The sequence below is a fragment of the Heloderma suspectum genome, chromosome 2 (genome assembly GCF_057233095.1).
Source record: "Heloderma suspectum isolate Gila_16-S chromosome 2, 16-S_ref, whole genome shotgun sequence".
Lineage (NCBI taxonomy): Eukaryota > Metazoa > Chordata > Lepidosauria > Squamata > Helodermatidae > Heloderma > Heloderma suspectum.
Genome location: NC_139459.1, coordinates 182,395,541 through 182,418,440, shown reverse-complemented (window position 1 = coordinate 182,418,440; position 22,900 = coordinate 182,395,541). Strand labels below are relative to the sequence as shown.

General features: G+C 44.1%; 1 protein-coding gene across 6 annotated transcripts in view; it reads left to right on the top strand.

The window, feature by feature from the left end:
* The window catches only part of R3HDM2 (R3H domain containing 2), a 172,514-nt gene that overhangs the window by 102,826 nt on the left and 46,788 nt on the right, over positions 1 to 22,900 (top strand). For 4 of the 6 annotated variants that reach the window (XM_084836600.1, XM_084836598.1, XM_084836599.1 and 1 more), the window contains exons 4-12: positions 648 to 734; positions 1,795 to 1,921; positions 6,348 to 6,426; positions 8,150 to 8,209; positions 12,253 to 12,393; positions 14,795 to 14,903; positions 17,086 to 17,181; positions 18,561 to 18,592; positions 18,697 to 18,750. In XM_084836600.1, coding sequence (XP_084692726.1) covers positions 648 to 734; positions 1,795 to 1,921; positions 6,348 to 6,426; positions 8,150 to 8,209; positions 12,253 to 12,393; positions 14,795 to 14,903; positions 17,086 to 17,181; positions 18,561 to 18,592; positions 18,697 to 18,750 — 785 coding nt within the window. The remainder of the gene's footprint in view (positions 1 to 647; positions 735 to 1,794; positions 1,922 to 6,347; positions 6,427 to 8,149; positions 8,210 to 12,252; positions 12,394 to 14,794; positions 14,904 to 17,085; positions 17,182 to 18,560; positions 18,593 to 18,696; positions 18,751 to 22,900) is intronic. The other 2 variants (XM_084836601.1, XM_084836603.1) reach the window with 1 other exon arrangement.

The following is a 22,900-nucleotide window of genomic DNA, read 5'->3' as shown; positions in this document are numbered from 1 at the left end:
AAAGATCTTTGCTACGGTGCTCAGAACCATATTTCACCATGATTGTATTTGTCCAAGTGAAATACTTGTGTGTTGCCATCTCCCTCCTCCCCAAAAGACAGTTCAAGAGACTGTCTTTATTTTAAGTATGTTCTTTAAGTGCTGCTAGTAGATCACCCGGAATAACTATGCTTGTCAAGGAGGCAGGTGAAGTGCTGACTGTAGAATGGCAGGCTTTTAATTAAGGCAGAAAGATGTTAAGCATTCAGTTTTGCCACTTATTAGAGGTGGTTTAACAGCCAGCAGATTACTTAACAGGCTCACTTGCTGCAGGGAAGCCCAGTCAGTGTATTTCACCTTTAAGGCAGTGCGTTAGCAGAGGCTAAGTGGAGCACTGGATGATGTTGCTAGCCTTTCACCTCCTGAGGTGGCAGATGTGGATTTTATGTAGGATGTTAAAGAGGAAACATTTCTGGTAGTCATATGTGTGCAAATCATTATGCAGTTGGTACCCACTGCTTCACCATGTGTGAGCACTGGACAAAAAAGAATTTGTATTTCTATTTATTCTGTTAGCATAGTTAGCACCAGTTGACTAGCAGCTCAGTGATGCATCAAAGAGAGCTCTAGTCACCTGCATCTTACCACCGAGGCGTTTGTTTTTTCAGTCGAATTCAAAGCTGAAGTTAGTCAGGAGCCTGGCTGTATGCGAAGAATCCTCCAGTCCCTTTGTGGATGGGCCATTAGAGACCCAGGTAAGCCAAATTGCTTTTCCAGATTGCTTTTCCAGTTTGGAGAGACTGCTTTAAGTGATCATTCTTCCTGGTTTAGACCAGGGTCAAAAACTTACCCTGTAGCAAATCTTACTCATACCTACAGTAGCCAAAGAGAAAATGATAGGCCAGATTAAACCGTAGTATGAAGATATGGGTATTCTATTAACATAGTAAGACGCAGTGTTCTGATTACTTTCTTCCATATCTATAAGTGCACGTATTCTGGCTATCACTATGTGAGGTTCTGTTTGAAAGTAGTATGTTTAAGACAGCAGAGTTATCTATTTATTACAATATAATAGATTATAATCACAAACGATAGAACTCAGGATGAGATAAAGAAAGCTTTTAATCTTCTAGTGATTCCAAATTATGCCAACAGTCAGAGCCCCGTAGAGTACTTGAACATCTGCTATACCCCAGTGCCCTAAGAAAAGCAGACTTCATGCAGCAAACCATATCCAGAGCATGCATTCATATGGTAAACCCATATAGTTCAGAAGCAAGCGAGGTGCTGGATACCAGAGGTGCTTGCACAGTCCATTAGTGACGCAAGTAAGCCATGCTATTTGGTATGTGGGAATGCAAAAATCCACAGGGTTGCTAACCTATCTGACCTGGAGGAGATTCCCTCACCCCCAATAACTGATCACTTATTGGTTGGCTCTAATCACATGCAGTCTAAAGACAGCATGATATTCTCTTGCTGGTAAATGTCAGAGGTGGGGGGATTGTGCGGGAGGGAGGGAGGGCGGGGGAACAGATCTAGTCCAGCCCTCTGTCCACCTCAAATCATCCTATTTACTCAATTGTGCCATAAGCAGAGAATAGGTCCGTAGCATAAATAGCTGTAACTCCAAATGAATCACGCAAGCAAACACTTGGCCACATGTTGTAGTGGGAAGCAAAAATCTCACAGTCACTAGCCGATCTGACTCGAAGTAAAATTCCTTCCTAGATCCAAATAACAGTGATAATACCATACTTTCAGCTTCTGTTGATTGCAAAGCATCAGCTGTGGTTTTTGTCTTGTCACTAGGATATCATACAGTTGCACATCAGCTGTCCATCCGACAAGGAAGATGACAAGTCTGCGAAAGAGGGTCCTGAAAAAGAAGAAAAAGAGAAAAATAAGGAGAAGGCGCCCAAGAAAATGTTGTCTAGAGGTAAGATAATCTCAGGCTCCGGTCAAACCTATTCTTTGTAAAGTGGGAGTACTTGAGTGGTGCAATATAAATAAATATTTACATGAAATTAAGTGGAATGAAATGCAGACATATACTGAGATCTTAACATGGGTTAGTTAGTTATCCCTGTAATATGCTTTGTTCTGCCACCCCTTGAAGTTTATACAGTATACTTTGGTATCATTTTAAAACTTATCGCACTTAAGAAGGACCAAACAACAGTTCATTCACAAAACCTCAATGTCACAAGTGTATTTATAGGGGCAAAGAAGGGTTACAGTTCCTCAGGACTAGGTTTTTATGTTTTTAAAGACATGGATATGCAGATGTGTTTAAAGACACAGGCGTGCAGATATAAGTTTACGATGCATATAAGTGCTTTGTATGGAGGGGCTCATGTTTTTCTGAATAGGCATAATTTGATAAAAATTCCCCAAAGCCATCAGGGGAACATTCATTTTGACTTTAAAGAAGGCATGTATGTAATCCTTCCCATGTTATGTTTCCATGTTAACATGTTATGTTAAGGCATATCAGAAGTAGCCAGAAGACCTGATCAGGATGAATATAAGATGGTATTTGCATTATCTTTAGTATAGCAAAAATATGTAAAGCACCTAGGCACAATGTGGCATGCTGCGAGTCCATTTTCTCTTTCTGGCTTGCACTGCTGAACTTTAATTGGTGCTTTCATGTTTTTGCCCCTTGAAAAAACAGATGTTTCAAATGCCTTTTGTGGAAAAGGTGTTTGCATGAGTATATTGCAGGTGAGATATTGTTTTAGCTGTTTTCTGTTCAGATGCTTTGGTTGAATTTTTTATTTTTCTGTAATGTGAAATAAATACGCTGTAGCCTAGGGGTAGGCAACCTTTTCAAAACTGTGGGCACACTTGTCATTTTTTTCAGGCCTGAGGGCACATTTGACCTGTGGTCAATTGGGCCCACACACACTTATTTTTGGGATTCCCTCTTTTCATGCCACCCTTTCCACGGATTCCCACTTCTCCTTTCTTCATATCCTGCCCACACACCTTCCTCGCCTCCCCATTCCCCGTGCTTCTGATTCCCCCTTCTGCTGCCTGCCTCTGCTGTGATCACCTCTGCAGCCACAAGGCCCTAACCTGGAAGCAGGAAATCAGCAAACTGGGAGACTTTTTATCTCCATCTGCCGACTTCCTGGTTAGGGCTTCGTGTCTGCTGAGATGAGGTAGGTAGTGGGCAAGGGTTAGGGAAAGTGTGTGCAGGGTGGGTGGGTGTGGAGGGTGAGGTTGGTGTGCAGGGGTCAAGGGCCTTGGTGGGCGCTGACGGGGGTCTTGGCGGGTGCCAGTGCACCCATGGGCGCTGTGTTGCTAACCCCTGTTGTAGACACATACTTAGAACCTATCTGACTACTTTCTTAGGCCGTCCATCATCAAAGTACCTTACATCTCCAGTTCCCCCAGTGACTGGGAAGGTACTGTAGCTCAGTGGCAGAGGACTCTCATTGCATGTAGAAGGTCCCAGGCTCAATTGCTGACATCGCCAGTTGAAATGATCAGGTAGCAGGTACAAGACCTCTGCCTGAGACCTTGGAGAGCTGCTGCCAGAGAAGACAGTACTGGGCTAGAAGGACAAATAGTCTGACCTGGTATAAATCATCTTCCTGTGTTCCTATGACAGCATCCATATTTGGGCTGCTCTTTTTTCACCTACCTTCATTTTACTTGTGCAGGTTCTCACATCACTTTATATTCTTCCAGTTCTCCTTCCGCACAATTCCCTTTTGCCTTTGGGTTTTCTGTGGGTCTCTTCTTTATAACCTGCACACCTTAGAACTCTTGTGATATTATAATGATAGCCTTTCCTTACTGTTGTATCCAAAGCATCCCAGCACATGTACATCATCTTACCAGTGAGATGGTCTTAGAGAGTGTGCTCTTAGAATGAAATGGCATTACAGCAGCCATATAATTTGACACTTGCCTGCTTAAATGAGACAAGTAACCCTTTCCCCCACATGGCAAACTGTACATGCTACAGGTGGGGTTCTCTCCACCTCCCCAGAGGTGTTATGAAATTATTACACAGTTATTTTTGCACGTCAGTTTAATGCTGCCTTGTTTTTAACACAGCCCATCACTTAGTTTGCTGTCTGTGTGGCTTACTTTTTCTCCCTCTTCTTGTTTAAAATAGCTGGTAGCCATTAAGGCTAGAAGGCTAGAATATCGTGCAAGTGGCAAGAAGAGAAGCTGCAACTCAGGGAAGTAGAACAGAGGATGGGTTAATGTACGACACTATATTGAGACAGATTATTGGTCTGTCTAGCTCAGTATTGTTTGCTCTGATTGGCAGGGGTTGTTGAAGGCTAAAAGGCAGAAGTCTTTGCTAGCCTTGCTTCCTGAAATTGTTTTACTTGAGGTGCCATGGTTGAACTGGGGGATTTTATGCATACAAATCATGTGGTCTACCACTGAGCTACAGCTCGCTAAATAATTATTTGCAAAGTACAGTTCAAAGCTCTACAAGGCTCCTGTGCATATACAGCTTCTCCTGTGCATGAGCTGCCCTGTTCTCTTCTGTGAGGTCACAAATGCAGTATACATACACTAGAGAGAGAAAAATGTGTGTACTGGAATTCCCCATATGCTGTTTGGAGCTGTGGGCGCATGACTGTTATCAGTCTGAAGTTGTTTCCTGGTCCTTTGCAGCATTCTCTCATATTTGGTAATAGCTAACAGAGAGCCCATTTAACCAGTCATTTGGCCTGAGATGACAATCCTGAACTCTTTGCACCCTGTGATATATTTACATGTCTGTGGAATGAGTCAGTGATTGAACTAAGTGGAGTCAGCAGCCACTAACAAGATCAGGGTTTGGCTTTTCCTCACCCTGGGATAAGCAGCCCTATAAGCAATGGTAAAGTTAACTTTTTTGATTTCAAAAACACAGTGAGTTATCCCAAGCAGTATGTTAGGTGCATTGCTGAAATGATTATTGTTATTAGTTATTAGTGCTAGTACTGAGGCTTGGTTGCTTGCTTAGCTTTAGCATGGTTGTATCATTGCCTTCTAGGAATGGGCAAATCTGTTTTCAGTCTATATCACTTTCACATGTGTTCACCTGTTGTTGTTGTTGTTGTTGTCCTGCCTTTCCACTCCAAATAGTTCTCAAGGCAGCTGACAACAATAGAATACAAGATAAAAAGCAAAATTATAATTAAAATATAAAAGCAAATAGATTAAAAATACATCCATAAACACACACACACACACACACACACACACACCCTTAAAAACCAAAACCCTGTCTGGCTAAAAATGTCTTTGTCTGCCAGAGGAAGGACAAGGATGGCACTAGTCTGGCCTCCCTTGACAGGAAGCTTGGGCTAGCCACTGAGATGCCCCTGTCTCACATGGCTACCAAGCATGCCTCCGGTAGTGGCAAGGAAGAAAAGGGCCTCTCCTGAAGGTCTTAAAATCTGGGCAGGCTCCTAAGTCTGTCCCATTTCTACATTGCTCATTTTTAAAACATGTCTGCACAAATAATTGCATTTAAATAGTATTTCTAAGCATATTTTCTCTGAAGTGTGTTTCGAAATGTGTTGGGTTGGGAAGTGTGAAAGCCAGTGGAGAACTATGTTCTGATCCGTACATTAGCCTGAGAGGTACGGATCAGGTCAGTTCATATTGAAAAGACTGAATTCCTCAGGCATCCTTAGTGCCTTAAGAAATACTCTGGAATTCTTTGCTTGCACAGGCACAGGTTGGTATCTCATGATAAGCATCCAGGGATGATAATCCTGAGATGAGTCACTGTATGCCTTGATCAGGCAAGCAATCCCCTTAATTAGTCCCTTTTTCTTTCTGGTCTGCATTCCTCCCACAAAGCTGCACTTGCTGTAAATCTGTTTAGGAGTTTATCCTTCCAGGACTTGTGTAAAGGGCTGGGTGGTGGGGATGGTGATCCTATCAGGTACAATGATTCATTCATGGAATTGGTGTTAGAACAAGGAGCTGAACCCATTTTGAAGGTCTGTGATGGTAACCTTGCTCTCAGATTCAGACTGTTGCTTTTTCAAAGTGCTAGACAGTGGTTCCTAAAAGCAGGTCCCCAAGTGTTGGACTACAACACCCATCATTCCCAGTCAGCATGGCCATTGGTTGAAGATAGTGAGAGTCATGGTCCAGCAACACCTGGAGATCCAGGATTGGGAACCACTGTGCTAGCATTATGTCCTGCAAATGGCCATTCCACTGTTTACTCTAAGGGAGACTGTTTATGTTGGTGGTGATGGTGGTAATGGCAGCAGCAGTGAATTTGGTCCCTTGAACATTGTGTTCTTATTTGTTCTTATTTGATTTGACTCTTTGGATGTTATTCCTGTAAGCAGGACATTTCTTGAGTTTGCTGCTGTTGTCTGTTATAGATTCCAGCCAGGAATACACAGACTCCACTGGAATAGATTTGCATGAATTTTTAGTAAATACACTGAAGAAAAACCCAAGGTAGGTTCCAGTGTGGCTATGTGGCAGATCTGCAAGTGGAAGAGGGAGGTATTCCTGCACAAATAATTGCATGGTTGAAGAATCAATAAGTCTGGGAGGTGGAATAGAGGGTAGTATCAACTACTGAAATCTAGGGTATTGGTGTTGAGCTCTTGGTATGTTCCTACTAAGGCAGGGCTGGGCAACTTGTGGCCCTCCCGATGTTTTGGCCTACAACCTCCATCAGCCCTAGCCAGCGGTGAGGGATGATGGAAGTTGTAGGCCAAATCATCTGGAGGGCCTCAGGTTGCCCACCCTTGTACTAAGGACATAGCCAGTTCCAGGATTTGGAGGTGGGGGTTAAGCAGCCGTCAGTGGGCCCTTTAACTCATGAAATGGGGGAAGTGTTGAGCATGAATTGAAAGTCCCCCTAGGATGCACTTTCGCTTTGTCCAGTCGTGCTACTCACAAGCATGCATGGTGCATGTGTGTATCTCATTCTCCAGGGTCTTGAGCATAAAATAGCAATGGTGAGATCTTGGACTTAGTGGGCTCTTCACTAGGCCTTGGCAAGTGCCTGGGCCCAGTGTTAGCATACGGTACCCTCAGGTAGCTGCTGGAGCCCCAACACATCAGAAGGGTCCTCTGCAGATTTCTGCCTTGGGCCCCCCTTTAAAACATTTTTCTAGTGCTCTGATCAGTGCTATGTGGTTGGGTTTGGGAGCCACCATTTTAATTTCCTACAATGCTCTGGAGCAACTCTCTGTCTGGGGCATGGTGGGAAATTATACTAGTGGCTCCCAGACCCAGCCAACTAGTGCGGATTGGAGTGTGGCTACTTCTGCTGCCAGCTAATCCAGCCAGGGGCCATCAACATAGGAAGGATACCACCAGAGGGGCCTTTGCTGAAGGTTCTCTTCAAGCTTGGACCTGGCCCACTAAGTGACTTCCTTGAACAGTAGTGCTAACCATGATTAAAATATTAAATAGGTCCCAAGCTCAGAGTCTTTGTTAGAAAGTACACAATGGTCCATCTGGTCCAGCCCAGATATCTAATACTTGAAGTATTTTTTGTATCCTTCTCTTACATAAACTTTACAGAGGTCTCCCATCCAGGTCTATATTCATTTAGCTTCAGTAAGTCTGCATCATTCACTGGGCACTCTAGAGTTTCCTTGAAAACCATGAAAACTTAGATCAGTAAACATTAGAGTAGTTCTAGCATTGTAGACTAACAAAACGAATGCATTAATATACTGAACACAAGAATGAAAAGAGGAAAAATAATTGGTATGAGTTGGTCAGGAAGGAACCTTAATAGCTCTAAAAACCCTCATATAAATAGCTTCCCAATACCTCTCTATAAAGTGCCTCCTGCTATCTAACGAATAAACAATGTCAAAACTGAATGCCAGGCACTGCTATGTTCTGATGTACTGTTTCTCTTTAATAATACAGGCTCCATGAGAGCCCATGGGGTGTTATGCTCCTAGAGGCATAATCACTGCAGAAATGAATCTACCTGAACAAAAAAGCTCTCCTTTTAATTTTGTACATCTGTTTTGCAGCTGTCAGTGCAGAACAGGTAGTGATGCCTGTATTGTTGAATTACCTTGAGCTTTTAGCTTAATATTAGGGCGGAGGAGGACATAAATCGACAGATTTTCAGGGCAATTTGTATAGCCATTTGTATAGCTCTGAATGGTCCCCCCCCCCCTCTTTTCTCTCTGTTTTTCCTTAACAGGGATAGGATGATGCTGCTAAAATTAGAACAGGAGATCCTGGAATTTATTAACGATAACAAGTAAGTAATGTGCTGGTTTGTAAGTTAGAGTGACTTAAAGATTGATGTATAGGCAGAGAGACAGCCATATGAGGGCTTTCTCATATAGAGTCTGCCTAGCAGCCCTGTACTCTCTTCCTTAATTGGCTGTGACACTGTAGGGTCTTAAGGCAGAACTTTATACAATATGGAGAATGTGCAAGAGCCCAGGTTTCCTTCTCCTTATCTCTTCCTTGTTGTGGCATCCTGCCACATGTTGAGGGAAGGAGGAAGTGCTGGGCTGTGAGTTTGGTGGCAGCCATGTATTCTCTGTACCATTTAATTCTGTCCTCATTTAGAAGCCATTCCCTAAGATCCTTTGAATGGGAATTCCAAGGATTGAAACTGGGTTTTCATACATACCAAAAGCATGCTTATTGCCAATGGGCTTTGGCTCTTTCTAGATGGTCAGGTGCATCTGTTACAAGTAGATAAGTCTCTGTGTCATGCTTTGCTACCCATAACAAGCTTGTTCATACTTTAGTGGGGATGGAATGCAAGCTTGCAGGTAGGGGATTGTACACTTTCCTTTCTCACAAGCTTCCTTGTACAGCTGTTTGTCTGAACTCTATGCAGATATTTAAATTCAATACACATCAGGAGATCAGGATCATGCCTGCTCACACCCTCTTCATATTTGCATAGAGGGCTACACAGTTTTAGGTCAGCCTCCCAAGCCTGGTGCCCTCTGGATGTGTTGGACTAAAACTCCCATCAGCTGTAGCCAGCACAGCCAGTGGTAAGGGATGATGGGAGCTGTAGTACAAACCACTGGAGAGCGCCATTTTGGGGGAAGTCTGTTTTAGGTTAGTCATGTAGACAATATCTGTGCAATCTGTACGCTTTAATTTTGTTAAGTCTGATGCATGAACATCAGGCCCAGGGGTTGGGGCTGGGATCTATAGCTGAGTGGCAGAGCACAGGCTTTGCATGCAGATGGTCCCAGGTTCAATTCCTGGCATCTCCACCTAAAAGGATCATAGCTAGCAGGGCTGTGGTAGTCATCTGCTGGGCTGAAACCTTAGAGAGCTGCTGATACTCAGACAAATACTGGGATCGATGGGCCAATGGTCTGACCCAGTGTCAGACAGCTTCATGTGTTTCATATTGTGGGGTCTCATTCCTTTGTCATGTGTAGGATTTGAACATTTGCATAGTGTGTTTGTATTTTTGGAGGCTAGGTGACCCTTGAATATCCAATAACAGGGAACACCAAAAGAACCCTCAAGGTAGAAGATCTGCTTGGCACAAGGGTGTTTTGAACAAAAGCACATACAATTGGGCATGTTTGGAGTCCAGTTGGGTGGAATACACCAAGGTCCAATCAAAAGCTAGGATCTGGATCATGTTTTGGAAGGGTTGTTCCCTCATTTGTCCCAGGGGCAGGGGTGTATTGCCATAAAATTGGTCAGCTAGCCTCGCAGTATCTGGAGAATTGTCTCCATAGCAACTTAAGGAAAGCATAGTGCAGATAGGGTTTGGCATTTGAAATCAACGCGAAGGGATTTCTGGAATGGCCACACCACAGCCAGAATGTCCTGGATTTTGTACTGATTTGATCCTGTAGCTGTTTAGCCAATCGGAAGGCCAGGCTGAATGTCTCCTGAAAGAGGCTTCATGACTTGCTTAAGGCTATACAGAAGAGTAGTTATGGCTAAGCACAGACTTGAAACCATGTTTCTAAAGTTCCATACTATTGCCACTACCTCCTTTCCGCTGTCTTAATGGGGGGGGGGGTGTCCTCCATGAGCGATTTACTCTGAGCTGGCTGCATTTGGAGGTTGTTAGGGATATATGACATCGTGGACATCCAGCAGCTGCCCTGGAGCTTATCACGGAAAAACCAGATTTCATGAGACTGCTTAAAGTCTGATTCTTTTCCTTAAGTCGGGTTCTCTATGGTTTAGATGCTCGGTGCCCCAACACGTTCATTTACTTTGGGTATGTTAGCCCTGCCCAGGGGTGTGCCTTTCACCATGACCCTGGTCAAGGGGTGTTTCCTGTGTGTTTCCCATCCCTGCACAAACCAATTAGTGTCTACTCAGAAGTAACTCTCATTGTGGTCAGCGAGGCTTGTCCCCTGAATGCGCAGATTAGAATTTACAGAGATCCCCCCCCTTGAAATAGCACATTTTAAAGCACTAACTCCCTAAAGACAGGAGATGAAACCTCCCAGGACTTCATCAAAGGAGAAAGGGCGGGGGGGGGGAGAGCCTGGATGGGAGCCTCTCTTATTGGTTGAGCAGCCCCTGCCAGTCAGATGACATTCACTCCAACTCCCCCACCCTACCTGGAAGTATATTGTGTGAAATGACTTCTACTGGTGCGATACACTTGCTTGTGGAGCCCTCTGTGAGCAAAGCTGGCTCCTTGAAAAATCAGGGTAAGCCACAATTGGCTTCTCCTTCCGTCTCCTTCTGTTGTCGTGGAGAACCCCCCAGGTGTCAACCTTGTAAAAGTCTATAGTACTTTTGGCAATATTTAATATATACCCTTAGTAGAGAAACCAGTGGTAGGTGAACTTATTCATGATGGCTACTAGGGAAGAAGGCAGGGGCATGGAAATCAAAGGTTTTTGCTTTCTTGCTGTAGTCATAGCACTGGGTCCTTGGTGCCTAATTCTTTCTGCAGTACATAGGTATGTTTTAGAACCATCTGGATTCAAAGGAGTTATTTTGAGAAAACTTAATTAGGGGAAAAATTCATTTGAATGAAGGTTTAATATGCACTCTGGAAAATTTCAGGAAAACAACATTTGTAATTTCTATAACAATATATTGCTGAGGTATATTTAGTTCAATTCCTAGTGTAGCAAAAGACTTTGCTTGCTAAATGTAGTTAAATAATGGTTCATACATTGATGGAGGTTTGCTACTTGCTACCATCTACATATGATATTGAAAGGCACCAATTCCTCATAAATGTGTCTGGTTTGGCTTGACCTTTTGTCTCCTAAAGTTGATAAATTTGAGTTTCTATGGTAAATTCATCCCATATTCTATCATGGTGTCAGTGATAGAAGTTGTCTGCATTTTCAAGTCTTAGGAAGTTCTGGATAAGCATCCCTCCATATGGAAACAATTAAGTCGATGTAGATCTTCAAGATTGTCCAGAAAAAGATTTAGGAGTGCCAGGTAGCAGTGAGGTGAAATGGACTAAATGGTGACCTGTGAGATTCAGTTGAGCCTTATCTGTGAGGTTTTACTGTTTTAACAAAACATGTAAGCATTTAAGCCCAAGACTCCACAACCAGGAGAGCCCAGAATTGTGCAAGTCACTGGATGTCACTGTAAGTGATCGAGTCACGTACATTGGCATGGTAGCTTGCTTACAGTAAGCCAGAATTTTAAAAATTTTTTTTACTGGTTTACTGTGATGTCTAAACACAGCCAATGAGCTTGCAGAATTCTGGGCTTTCCTTGTTGTTGAGTCTTGGGTTTTGAATTGTAATAATAAAATGTTCCAGAAAAAATATGTTTGCTAGATAAACATCTAGTTTTAGTTTGAGGGTTTCAAGAGGTGCTGAAGATAACATTCATATAAAGAGGTTCCTCAGATGCTTCTGCCCATTTCACACATGCCCTACAGCAGTGCAACCAACAGAATATTATCTCTTTTTTTTAAGTACTACAATTCCTTACGCCCTTTTGTAAATAATCTGAGAATGTGCTGCATCTCACTGGTGGGCTCTCTTCTTTTAGATCCCCTGTCTGGCCAAAACTTGCTTTCATTTCAGTAGACTCCTGGTCTTAGGCTGTGGTTTAAGAGATTGCTTGCTTAAATTTTAGAGCATTTCAGAACAAATCAGAGTATACACTCTTCATTCTCTTTCATCATTTTCAGGAAATGGCTTATGTAAACCCAGGGTAGTCTCAGCCTCCCGCTCCCCCTTCAGCAAAGATTTAAGCGTGAGCTCTTCTGAGGATTAGGTTTTTGGTTGGAAAGATCTAGTATATCATGTCTTTGTATCTCATTCTCTCTCCTCTTTTTCCTCTTCCATCTCCTTTGATCTTTGCTGCTGTCAGCAATCAGTTCAAGAAGTTTCCCCAAATGACCTCATACCACAGAATGCTTTTACACCGGGTTGCTGCTTATTTTGGCATGGACCACAATGTAGACCAAACTGGGAAAGCCGTCATTATCAACAAGACCGGTAACACAAGAATGTAAGGCAAGAATGAGTTTCAACCAGTCAGGGGTGGGGGGAAAGGAATAATAATGTTAATATTTTATTATTTATGTGGTTCTTTAGACTGTTCAGAGTTCTTCACATATATTATCTCGGTAATCCTTACAGCAACTTTGTACATCAGGTCAGTATTGTTAACATCCCTGTATTTCATATTCTGAGTTAAACTTGAGAGAAAGTAGCTTGCCTAAAGCTAGCTAGTGAGTTCATGACAGAAGGGAAATATGATCAGGGGCTTCCTAGAATCACTGTGTTGGAATGGGCCATTTAGGCTATTGAGTCAAACCCCTGCTCAATGCAGCAGTGCAGCTTAAAGGATCCCTAACAGATGGTTGTCCAGTCTCTGTTTGAATACCTCCAGTGATGGAAGGCCCAGCACCTCCCTAGGCAGTTGGTTGCGTTGTCTGATTGCTTTGACCATTAGGAATGTCTTCCTGATACTCAAGCAGAATCTCCTTCCTGTAACGTCAGCCTGTTATTTCGTGCCCTAGCATCTTGGATGATAGAGAACAGGTTGTGGCCCTCTTCTGTGTGACAGGGTTGGGCAACTTGTGGCCCTCCAGGTGTTTTGGCCTACAACTCCCATCAGCTCTAGTCAGCATAGTCAGTGGTGGGGGATGATGGGAGTTGTAGGCCAAAACATCTAGAGGGCCACAAATTGCCCACCCAGCTTTAGGTTCTTGAAAAGTGCTATCATATCCCCCCTCAGTCTTCTAAATATATTCATTTCCTTCAATTGGTATGTGAACCAGTCCTGGTTCACAGTTTAGTGATAGCACTTGCTCTGATAATACTAATAATTGAGGGTCCTTTCAAATGGTCCCTTTCCTATACAACCTGATCCTTTTTTCCTGCTCAACAGGCCCCTTGAGAAATTCTGTGCTCCAAAAAAAGACAATGTTCATGGAATTTGACTCTTCACATCTACCCTTTGCTCATCCCTAACCCTTCCCCCTTTCTCCAGGTCCTTCCACCTTCTGCTGCTCAGTTTCTGAGGGAAGGAGCGGAGGTGAAAGGGAAGCATGAGGAATTACTTCCTGGTGGATGGAGCTCATGTCTAACTAGTGAGAACCACACAACCCATTGTGGGCTTGTCACCTGGTTTCTTCCCTCCCCTGCTCAAGAGGAAAGGGGGCATTTGGTTTTCCTGTTGCCCTCTCCCCTCACTCTTTCGTAGGATGTGCTGGAGGCTTCCAGAGCACTATCGATTACAGTGGCATTAGTGTAGCTTCAGGTAATGTTTTTCAGTGATGGGGAGAAACCGGAACCGGATGCAGGAGAAACAGCAAAAGGCCCCCTAAAATTGGTTTTCCAGCTGAGTTCTATGTGTCAAAATCCTCTGCCCACCCTTTGGGGGGGGGGGGGCAGCACTGTAATCCTGGGCTATTGGCAGCTTCGAGATCTGCTAAGGAGGGGAGCAGGGGGCACAGACTGAGGCCTGAGCGGAATCAGGCAGGTCAGGGAGCAATAGCCAGGTATAGCAGCCAAAAACACGTGGTCGAGCCTAGAAATGGGCGAGCTCCTCTCAGCTTACACTGGATTGGTTTGGAAATGAGTTGAGCTATTCCCCCTCTCCTCCCGCCTCCAAATCGGGAAATAGCTCAGTTAATTTCTGAAGCAGCTAACGGTTTCCCCCGGATGCAGCACTTCGAAGCAGCCCCCTCTGCAAAGTGACAGAGACGTTTCTCTGTTGCTTTGCAGAGCGGGCTGTTTTGAACGATTGCTCCCCCCCGCCCCCACAAACATACAGGAAAGCAGGACAGGAAGGGAAAAGCCCTTCCTCCGTGGGCAGCTCTTGGGGCAAGCTGGTCCCTTGTGGTGTGGGGAGGGCTTTCGCCACCCAGCAACAGTTTTACTGGGAGTAGCCCTTTGAAGCAGGGCATGACCTGGGAAGTCTTTGCTGGGTCTAATTTTAATCCAAGTGAGAGAAAAACCCGGGGGTTTCTGATGCTGACTCCTTTTAGGCAAGCATTACTTAGCCCCTGAAGCTTGTTTCTGGGCCTGAGCCTGGCGAACTTTGGTGCATCTCTGCTCAAGGCTGACAGTTACCAGGCAAAACACAAGCCTGGTCTGGCTTTTATAATTCTACCCAACTCAAGCAAAACCAAAGGATAACCTGCATAAATAAGTCATCTTGGGAACACAAGGCGTAGTGCGGCACTGACCTGAAGGTTGCCAGTTGTGGCCCTAGTGTCTCCTCAGGGGCAGATTCTTTCATGTCAGGGTTCATTTTGTTGGTAACTCTGTCATTTGGTCCTGTCCTTTCCTGTCCCGGTTAATAGGAATGATACATGCATTCCGCTGATGCAGTGACACTTCAGCCTCCTTGGGTTTGCTCCACCTCACTGGATAAAAGTTTGTTTGGATCTTCTCCACAGCCCTGAACAGAGGTTCTCTGAGCACATCAAAGATGAGAAGAGCTCTGAGTTCCCACAGAGATTTATCCTCAAGCGAGATGACACCAGCATTGATCGAGATGATAATCAGGTGAGAATAGCTAGAGTATAACTGCTTGCATGCCCCTCCTTGAAGAAATGCAATGGCGGCTCTTAAGGCTTTCTTTGCTTGGCTCTTTACCCACCTCGGCTTGTAAGTGTGTTTCATTTTCTTCCTTTTTTTTAGGTGCCAGAAGACCGCTTTTCCTGTAATGCTTTCCCTGTCCTCTGCTTTGTCTTTTCTCAAACGCAGGCAGAGAATCGTATTTGTGCGTAGCGTATCACATAAACCCATGTCCCTTCCAAAACTATTTAACATCCTCCTTGATTCTAGTGATGCCCACAAGGCTTTGAGCATGTGCAGGGAACTCTCCTGTTTCATTTGATCTCATGACAAATGGCCAACCGTTCACAAAACACAAAGAGCTATTCTACGCCAAAGTTGTTGTGGCAACCTCGAAGAAGTGAGGGTATTTTTCACATCATTACTTGTTCATTGAGGCTCATAATTAATAGGCTCCTCTAGAGCAGTTATACTTATGTATCATAAGACCCATGTATTGCAGCCCACTAGGTGCTTAACAAACTGCCCCGCCACTCCTTTTTTGGTCTGGGTCTGCCAAAACAGGGAGGTGTATCAAGTACATGATAGGCCACATGCAGTTTAAGCCTGCCCTTGAGTGATACAAACATCTTACACTCCATGAAATCCCTGTGATATGTGAATGCCATTGGGGTCTGAACACAGGTGCGCAAACATGACAACTGTCCTGCACCTTGTGCCAACTCTTCTGTTGAGTCTCTGTTAAACAAAGGAGGGAAAGGAGTTTGCTGAGGTGTCCTGCCATTGTACAAGGAGCAATACTTATTTATTTATTTATTTATTTATTTATTTCCTTTTAATGCTGCCCACTAGCCAAAGCTCTCTGCAGTGCCTCATGGGATACTCTCCATTTCACTTGAACTTGAATGCACAGAAACATCAAACATTGCCTTAGATCAGGTCAGACTGTTGTCCGTCCAGCCCGGTCTAGTCTACTCTGATTGGCAGAGGCTGTCTAGGTTCTCAGGCACAGAGGGGCCTTTCCCATCCACTGTGACCTGATCCTTCTAATCGGAGAGGTCATGGACTAATCAGGAGACCTTCTGCCCACAAAACAATGCTCTCTCACCACGCTGTTGCAAAAACATGCAGTCAGCGCGGATATTGCCTTGATCTTTTGCCACTTTATTTATCATCACTAAGGAAAGCCAACAGGCCAGAAAGTAGGAATACGCTTAACAAGCCAGCAAGATGGAGTGGACAGCACAAAGCCAACAGAGCTGGGAGGCTACAGTGTTGTTTCAGTTGTGGACTTGCCTTGGCCTTAGTCTGTGTAAAGTGTCCTTTATAGAATGTTAATAAATGAATAAGTCTACAACAGCCTTCCCCAGCTGGGTGCCCTCCAGATATTTGGACTACAACTCCCAGGATTCCTCACCATTGGCTATGCTGAGTGGGGCTGATGGAAGCTGAAGTCTAAAATATCTGCAGGGCACCAGGCTGGGGAAGGCTGGTCTAGAGGTTTCAGCTGAATTAACCAAAGCTTTACTTGACTAATCCTCACTAAGGGCCAATTTTAATCGCTGGTCCTGAGAGCTAAGAGCCCTTTTGTTTTTCAAGGCTGTTTTGGTTCTGGTATTCTACTGTAACAGGGAATGGAGAAGAGAATATATTAAAGTTGGCCTTTCCTTCTAGCAAGGGAAGAATTAGGTGTTATGATGGAAATACGTGGGATTTCCAACACTGTGTTTTCCTCGTAATGCTAATAATGATGGTGTTATCACTTTTTGTAATGGTGTGCCTGCCTGCTGTGTGGATTGCATGTTTCAGAACAGTGGGAATTGATTGATATCCACTAGCTGTGATGCTTGAAAGCAAAATAATTCCCATTCCTGTTTTTCAGCAACAGTGACATCTTACATGGTGTTTCCTAAATTAAATGCTCACCGAAAGCTAGGGGTGAGGTTCCTATTCCAGAAGGAAGAGTTGTGCCAAATAGAGCTTCCCAAATGGGACGTGTGTCTAGCATGCTAATTTACACTGTAAATCTGTGCACCGTGTCGTGCCAGTTTGACACCCCAGCCTGCTTACAGTGTTCCTAAATCAATTGCTCACTGCATGCCTTTCCCTTGCTGCTGTGCTCAGTGTGCAGCAAGGTCTTAACTAAGCTAAGTTCTGTTTGTCAATCTAGATCAGAATCCCACTGCAGGATGGACGGAGGAGCAAATCCATAGAAGAGCGAGAGGAAGAGTATCAAAGGGTTAGAGAACGCATATTTGCACGAGAGGTGAGCAAGGATACTTAAAAAGTAATCCTGTTCCTACATGGCACTCCCAATGGTGTCCCATCCAGGTTGCTGAGTAGGTCTGTGTCTGCTTAGCAGCAGCAGTGTTACACCATCACGTATTCCCAGGTCACTCACTGGGCCATTGGCATGAGTGCTCTTGTGTATTACCATGAGTTGTATTTTGATTTTGAAGAGTGTTTCTACCCCCATCTCATTAATGAGAAAAGGTTTTAGAATCCAGCATTGCTTCTTTGCTTTCTAATTTGGGCTGTGGGTATCAGTAGCCCTCTAAATAGAAGTCTAGAGCCCAGAAGATGTTAAGTACTCTATTTCTTCATGGTTAAGCCATTTTGTGTTCAGTTACCATCTGATATTCTAAAAGATTTCAAGAAACTAATTCTTTTAAATGTTGAACAACCATGGATACTTCATACCTGTTTGGGCAAGAAGGAGGGAATTCATCTCAGGCACTCGAAACTGAATTAATATTACTTAACTAACAGGATAACAATAGGTGGCTGGAAGGATTTGGAGCCATCTTCTGCTAGGTGGCAGAGATTGAGCCACAAGGAAATTATGCATGTGCAAGCAAGAAGGCCATTTACACTGAGATTTTAGGCCTCAGAAATATGAAGCTGATTAAGTTAGTTGACCAAACATTTACAAATCCAACCATTTTTGTTCTATATAAGGCATAACAACTAGTTGCACCCATTGGCCTAAGATGGTCTCTGTGCCACTTAGCTAACTTCACCAAGGGTGACCAGCACCACTGACACTATAGTAACTAAGTCAGTGGCAGCCAAAGGGGCTATCAGTCTTCTGCCAACACTGCCCCCCTTTGACATCAGTGCAGGAAAGCCAGTGGCATTAGGGAAGTCCGGACAAGCAGGAAAGACAAAGGAGAGAGCAAGGGGAAAGCAAAAATATTAAGAACTGTCCAGATGAAATATGATAACCATTTTTGGATAAACATCTTTCCCCCCATTTTTAGGGAGAGTCAATTTTTTTTCTCGTAATCAGGGTATCTTGAAGTAAGCGAAGTACCACATTTCTTCACCTACTTGTGTGCATGGAGTTTAACTATTTGAGGGTACATCTGTGCCTCTTTTGACTGATATTTTACTGTCTAGGGTCTCAGTCTGCATGTGTATCAAATTGCAGATCTCTAGTTCAAGTGAGGCTCAAAGAGCACCCTCTCTTTCAGTTCTACAACTGTCTTTTTAGTTGCAGTTATAGGAATATTCTAGCAGGGGATTCTGGACCCCTACTCCTAGAGCCTTCAGATTCCCCTTGAGATTAGCCTGACAGAATGCTTGTCTTATGAGATTTCTTCTTTTTGTTTCTGTTTCAAATCCTGCGGCTCTGTGTGCTGATAGTCGGGCCAGAACGGATTCCTGAATGACAGCAGGTTAGTAGTACAGCTTATGCATGCTTCTTTCCGTTCTTCAGTCTTTCTCAAGGGGGAGGATCTGTAACTCCATAACAATGCTTTTCTTTGATGTTAACCAACAGACTCTCCAAAGAAGGCTTTTCTTCTAGTTCTCACAAAAGGCGGCAGATCTTTAGGTACTTCTGTGTGATTTCTTGCATACATTTGTCTTGCAGAGCGAATTCGCACCATGCATGGCTGCTTGTGGAGTCCTTCAAGTTGTCATATCTTTTGCAACATCACTCTGTGTTTTTTTCCCCCACAATAAGATGAAAACGAAAAGTCCTGCTTACTCAAGAATTTGCCTTTATTGTTGCTGATGTCCAGGAGCACTCACTTATGAAGTAAATTCCACTTGATTTCAGTGCAGCTTACTTCCAAGTAAGTGTGCTTAGGATTGCAGCCTTATGGAGGCTTAGGGGATGCAAGAATTAGATGAAAGAATTGGGGATGCTTCAATTTGGGTACAGCTCCCTCCCCATCTATTGAAGCTTTAGGAAATTATACTTTTGCTTCTCATAAAATGAGAAGCCTTTCTTTAACCTCTTGTGATGAGATGGGTATCTGTATTTACACACGTGCACATACATATGTTAACAATGAATTTTACATGAGTAAAGAGAGGCAGCAGTCTGTTGTATGTCAAGCAGAGTGGGTGAGGTGTTGTTATGAAAATGTCAGCTGCATTCTCCAAGGAGTGGCTCAGCAGGGAGAAAGGATCTCAAGATCTACCTCTTGCCCCATACTAATGCTGCAGATGGCGGCTTTTCAGTGGGTAGATCTTTGAAAGGCATGAAAGTGACCTTATTCTTCCCTGGCTCCAGAGGGCAGTCCAAAAGCTTTGGGAATAAGCTACTCCTGCTGAGCTGGAGGCAGGTTCATTCAACTTCCCTTGCTCTGGAAAAGGGACCATGCCCCAAGACTGGCTCTGCCCGACATTTGAGATGTAGGGTCAAAGTGGAGCTCTGGAGATCTCAGCTCTTTTTAAATTAGTCTTACTTATTTGCTGATTAACAACATTTGTATGCTGGGGGGCTTAAAGTAAATAAGCATAAAAACAATTTAAATAAAAAATAATACATGAAACCATAAAATCAGAAACAGATAAATACAATAAAAAACAAAACTGACATCAACCTTAAATGGAGCAGCCCAGACTACATGAGTTATTTGAAAGGTCTGGGTGAACAAAAAGGTCTTCACCCAGCACTGAAAACATCACAAGGGTGGTTCCAGGTGAACCTCTCTAGGTCATTTGTCCTATAACGGGGATGTCAGACTGAAAATCGCCTCGCCCTGGTGGCCACTTACCTCACTCATTTGTCAGAGTCAGTTGGGAGCAGGGCCTGTGATGAAGATCTTAAGGTCTGGGTAGGTACATATGAGAGAAGGGAGCCTTTCAGGTAACCTGGTCCCAAGCCGTTTAGGGCTTCAAAAGTTAACACCTACCCTTTAAATGGGCCCCAGAAATGAACTGGGAGCTAGTGCAAGTGACAAAGCACAGGCATAATCTAATCAAACGATGCCGTTCCAGTCAGTAATCTTACAGCCCTGTTTTGGACCAACTGCAGTTTCCCAACCATTGCTAAAGTCAGCCCTGCATATAAAGCATTGCAATAGTCTAGACATGGGGTTATCAGAGCATAGGTAATGGTGGCCAAGCTATCTCCATCCAGGTAAGGTTGCAGCTGGCATATCTGTCAAAGCTGACAGAAGGCACTGCAAGTGACAGAGGTTACTTGAACTTCTAATGGAAGTACTGGATCGGTAAGCACCTCCAGATTGCAAACCTTTAGGCCAGGAGTGGGCAATTTCCAGGTTCCCTGGGGCACATCCCCCCCCCCCAGGAACCCACCAGGGGCCGCACCCCATCTCCGTGCAGTGGTGACAAAAATAGAGGTGATTTTGCAAGGAATCAAGGCATGCGGGGAATGTGCGCCTTGTTTGCAAGTAGAATCTTGAAAGTAGATTATTTTGCTTGTAGACGAAGCGTATGCTTCCCACATGCCCTGTTCCTGTGCAGAATCACAAATGGTGACAAATTCAGCAGCCAGGGCAGGGGGTTACAAAAATGACCATGGGCCCTGCATGCGGTGCTTGGGCCGCATGTTCCCCACCCCTGCTTTAGGAAAAAAAGCAACCCCTTCTATAATAAGCTGAACACCCTTCATCCAGGTAGAAGAACCGCCAGTCAATATTACCTCCATTTTGTCTGGATTGAGTCTCAGTTTGTTTGCCTTCATCCAGGCCGTTACTGTGCCCAAGCACTGCTTCAGGACAGCCGTAGCCTCACCTGGGTCTGATGAAAATGAGAGACAAAGCTGGTTGTCATCCACATGCCAGCGGCACCTCAAACCAAATGTCTGCATGGCCTCTCCCAGCGGTTTCAAGCAGATGTTAAACAGCATGTGAAAAAGAATATAACCCCAAAACATAGTTGCCAAGGGGTTGGACAGTAGTCTCCCAATTCTGCCTTCTGGAAACAGCTATCCAAGTAGGAGCAGAACGACCACTAGATGGTGCCTCCTGGACCCATAGCTACTTATCTTTTTTCCTCCCCTGCATCACTTTTTTCTCCCTGTGATCTTTGGTCTCTGACTCATCTGTTGGCAGTGCTATCGCCAACCAGATAAGAAAGCGCCACATTTGTATGGTCTGTGCAGGATTACTTCACTGCGAAAAAGTTTGCTCAGTGTGGTATTGCTGCTCCTCAGAGAGGCACTTCAGTCACAGAAGATGTACCAAACTGTACCTGTCAGGGTTGGCTCAGGACTACTGTACTCTTGTGCAGCCTCTGTTCATTTTAGTGGGGCTTGCACGGAAGTACGTTGCACGGAAGCCCCATGGATCAGATCTCTCTCTCTTTCTCTCTCTCTTTCTCTGCTGCCCTTAATGGCAACCACCAAACCCTGCCACCTCATGTGGCTGCCTCCCCGTAGGGCTATCTCAGTGTTTTTCAGAAAATTGTGCTAATAAATTAGAGTTCAGTGCTAAATTAGTTCTTGTGGAAATCTATTCAAAGCAAGAGCCCAGTACAGATGAGGAATCCATCTGCGGGCATGGCAGTTCCCCTTCAAGTGGTAGAAAGTAATTAAGAACTTAAGCTCCAGGGGACATTGCTCAGCTTTCAGCCTGGCGATGAAGAATATAAAAGCGCTTCGCTCCCAACATTTCCAGTTCTTGTTCATATTGGCTTATGTGCATTCACAGAAGTGAGTCATGAGTTGGAATTGGCTGGAAAGCAAAGATAGGTGCAAGACAGTCTGACCCCTGTCGATTGGGCTTAAAGGGCACTGTTCACATGGACCTTCTGCTGGGTAAGCCTCCTTGAAATGGCCATTATGTGAAATGGCCAACTCTGATTCCAGTGGGATCTGGATAAAAGAAGCTCCTAGTATATTTTGTCCAAAGTATGTTAGATGTTTGTACAGCTCTAAGTTTAGCCAACTTGAAATTCACTCTTAGGGTATCTTGTTGTCCAACCTCTTGCATAGAGGGGAAGGTGCAGAAGCAGTACTGGTCTAAAATTGTCCACAGCTTTTCCCTTCAGGTTATGCTTATTGACTCCACTGTAATTTTCCTTTTTGGGCATGGCCTTGGCAATGGAAGGCGTTTAAAAAATATTTCCACAAGAGTTTTCTTACCATCCCTGGTAAACCCTCAGATTCAGTCTTCATGTCTTGAGAGATTCTAGTTCTGCTATGCTGATCTTGCGGGGTAGAAACTTGCACATCTGACACTCCCCAGAGAACAGTGAAAGTCATCTTCTCTGCTCTTGGCACCTGGGATAAGATAGTGACTCTTCAATTTGCCGTTGTAGGTAAGGTTAGGCCATTTCAACCATCTGAAGCCTAGCCAGGCCATTTTTACATCTGAAAAACAAAATTACATCATTCTCATTTTTTCATAGCAAACTGCCTTACCATAGAGAATTGAGGGGAAAAAAAGTTAACCACTGAAGAGAACTGTAGACTTTTCCCAACTTGACAAGCAAAGGATTTGTTTTGGTTTCTTTTAGAACTGGACCACAGCCTCTGAAGTCTTGTTGTCTCCAGATCTGGCTAAAGCCCCTTTCTCCATATTTGAAACCAAGCCACCTGGCGGTAGCTGCAAACACATTGAAGTGTCTGGCCTCATTGACTGAAGCCCATTTTTATACTAGTAAAATTTTTATTACCAGTGTAATGTGAAACTTTGTTGAACTTGTGAAGTTCAGTGAGATCTTGGTATGAATAAGAAGTCAGACGAATAAACAGAGGAATCCATCCTGCTGTTGATCACCCAGGA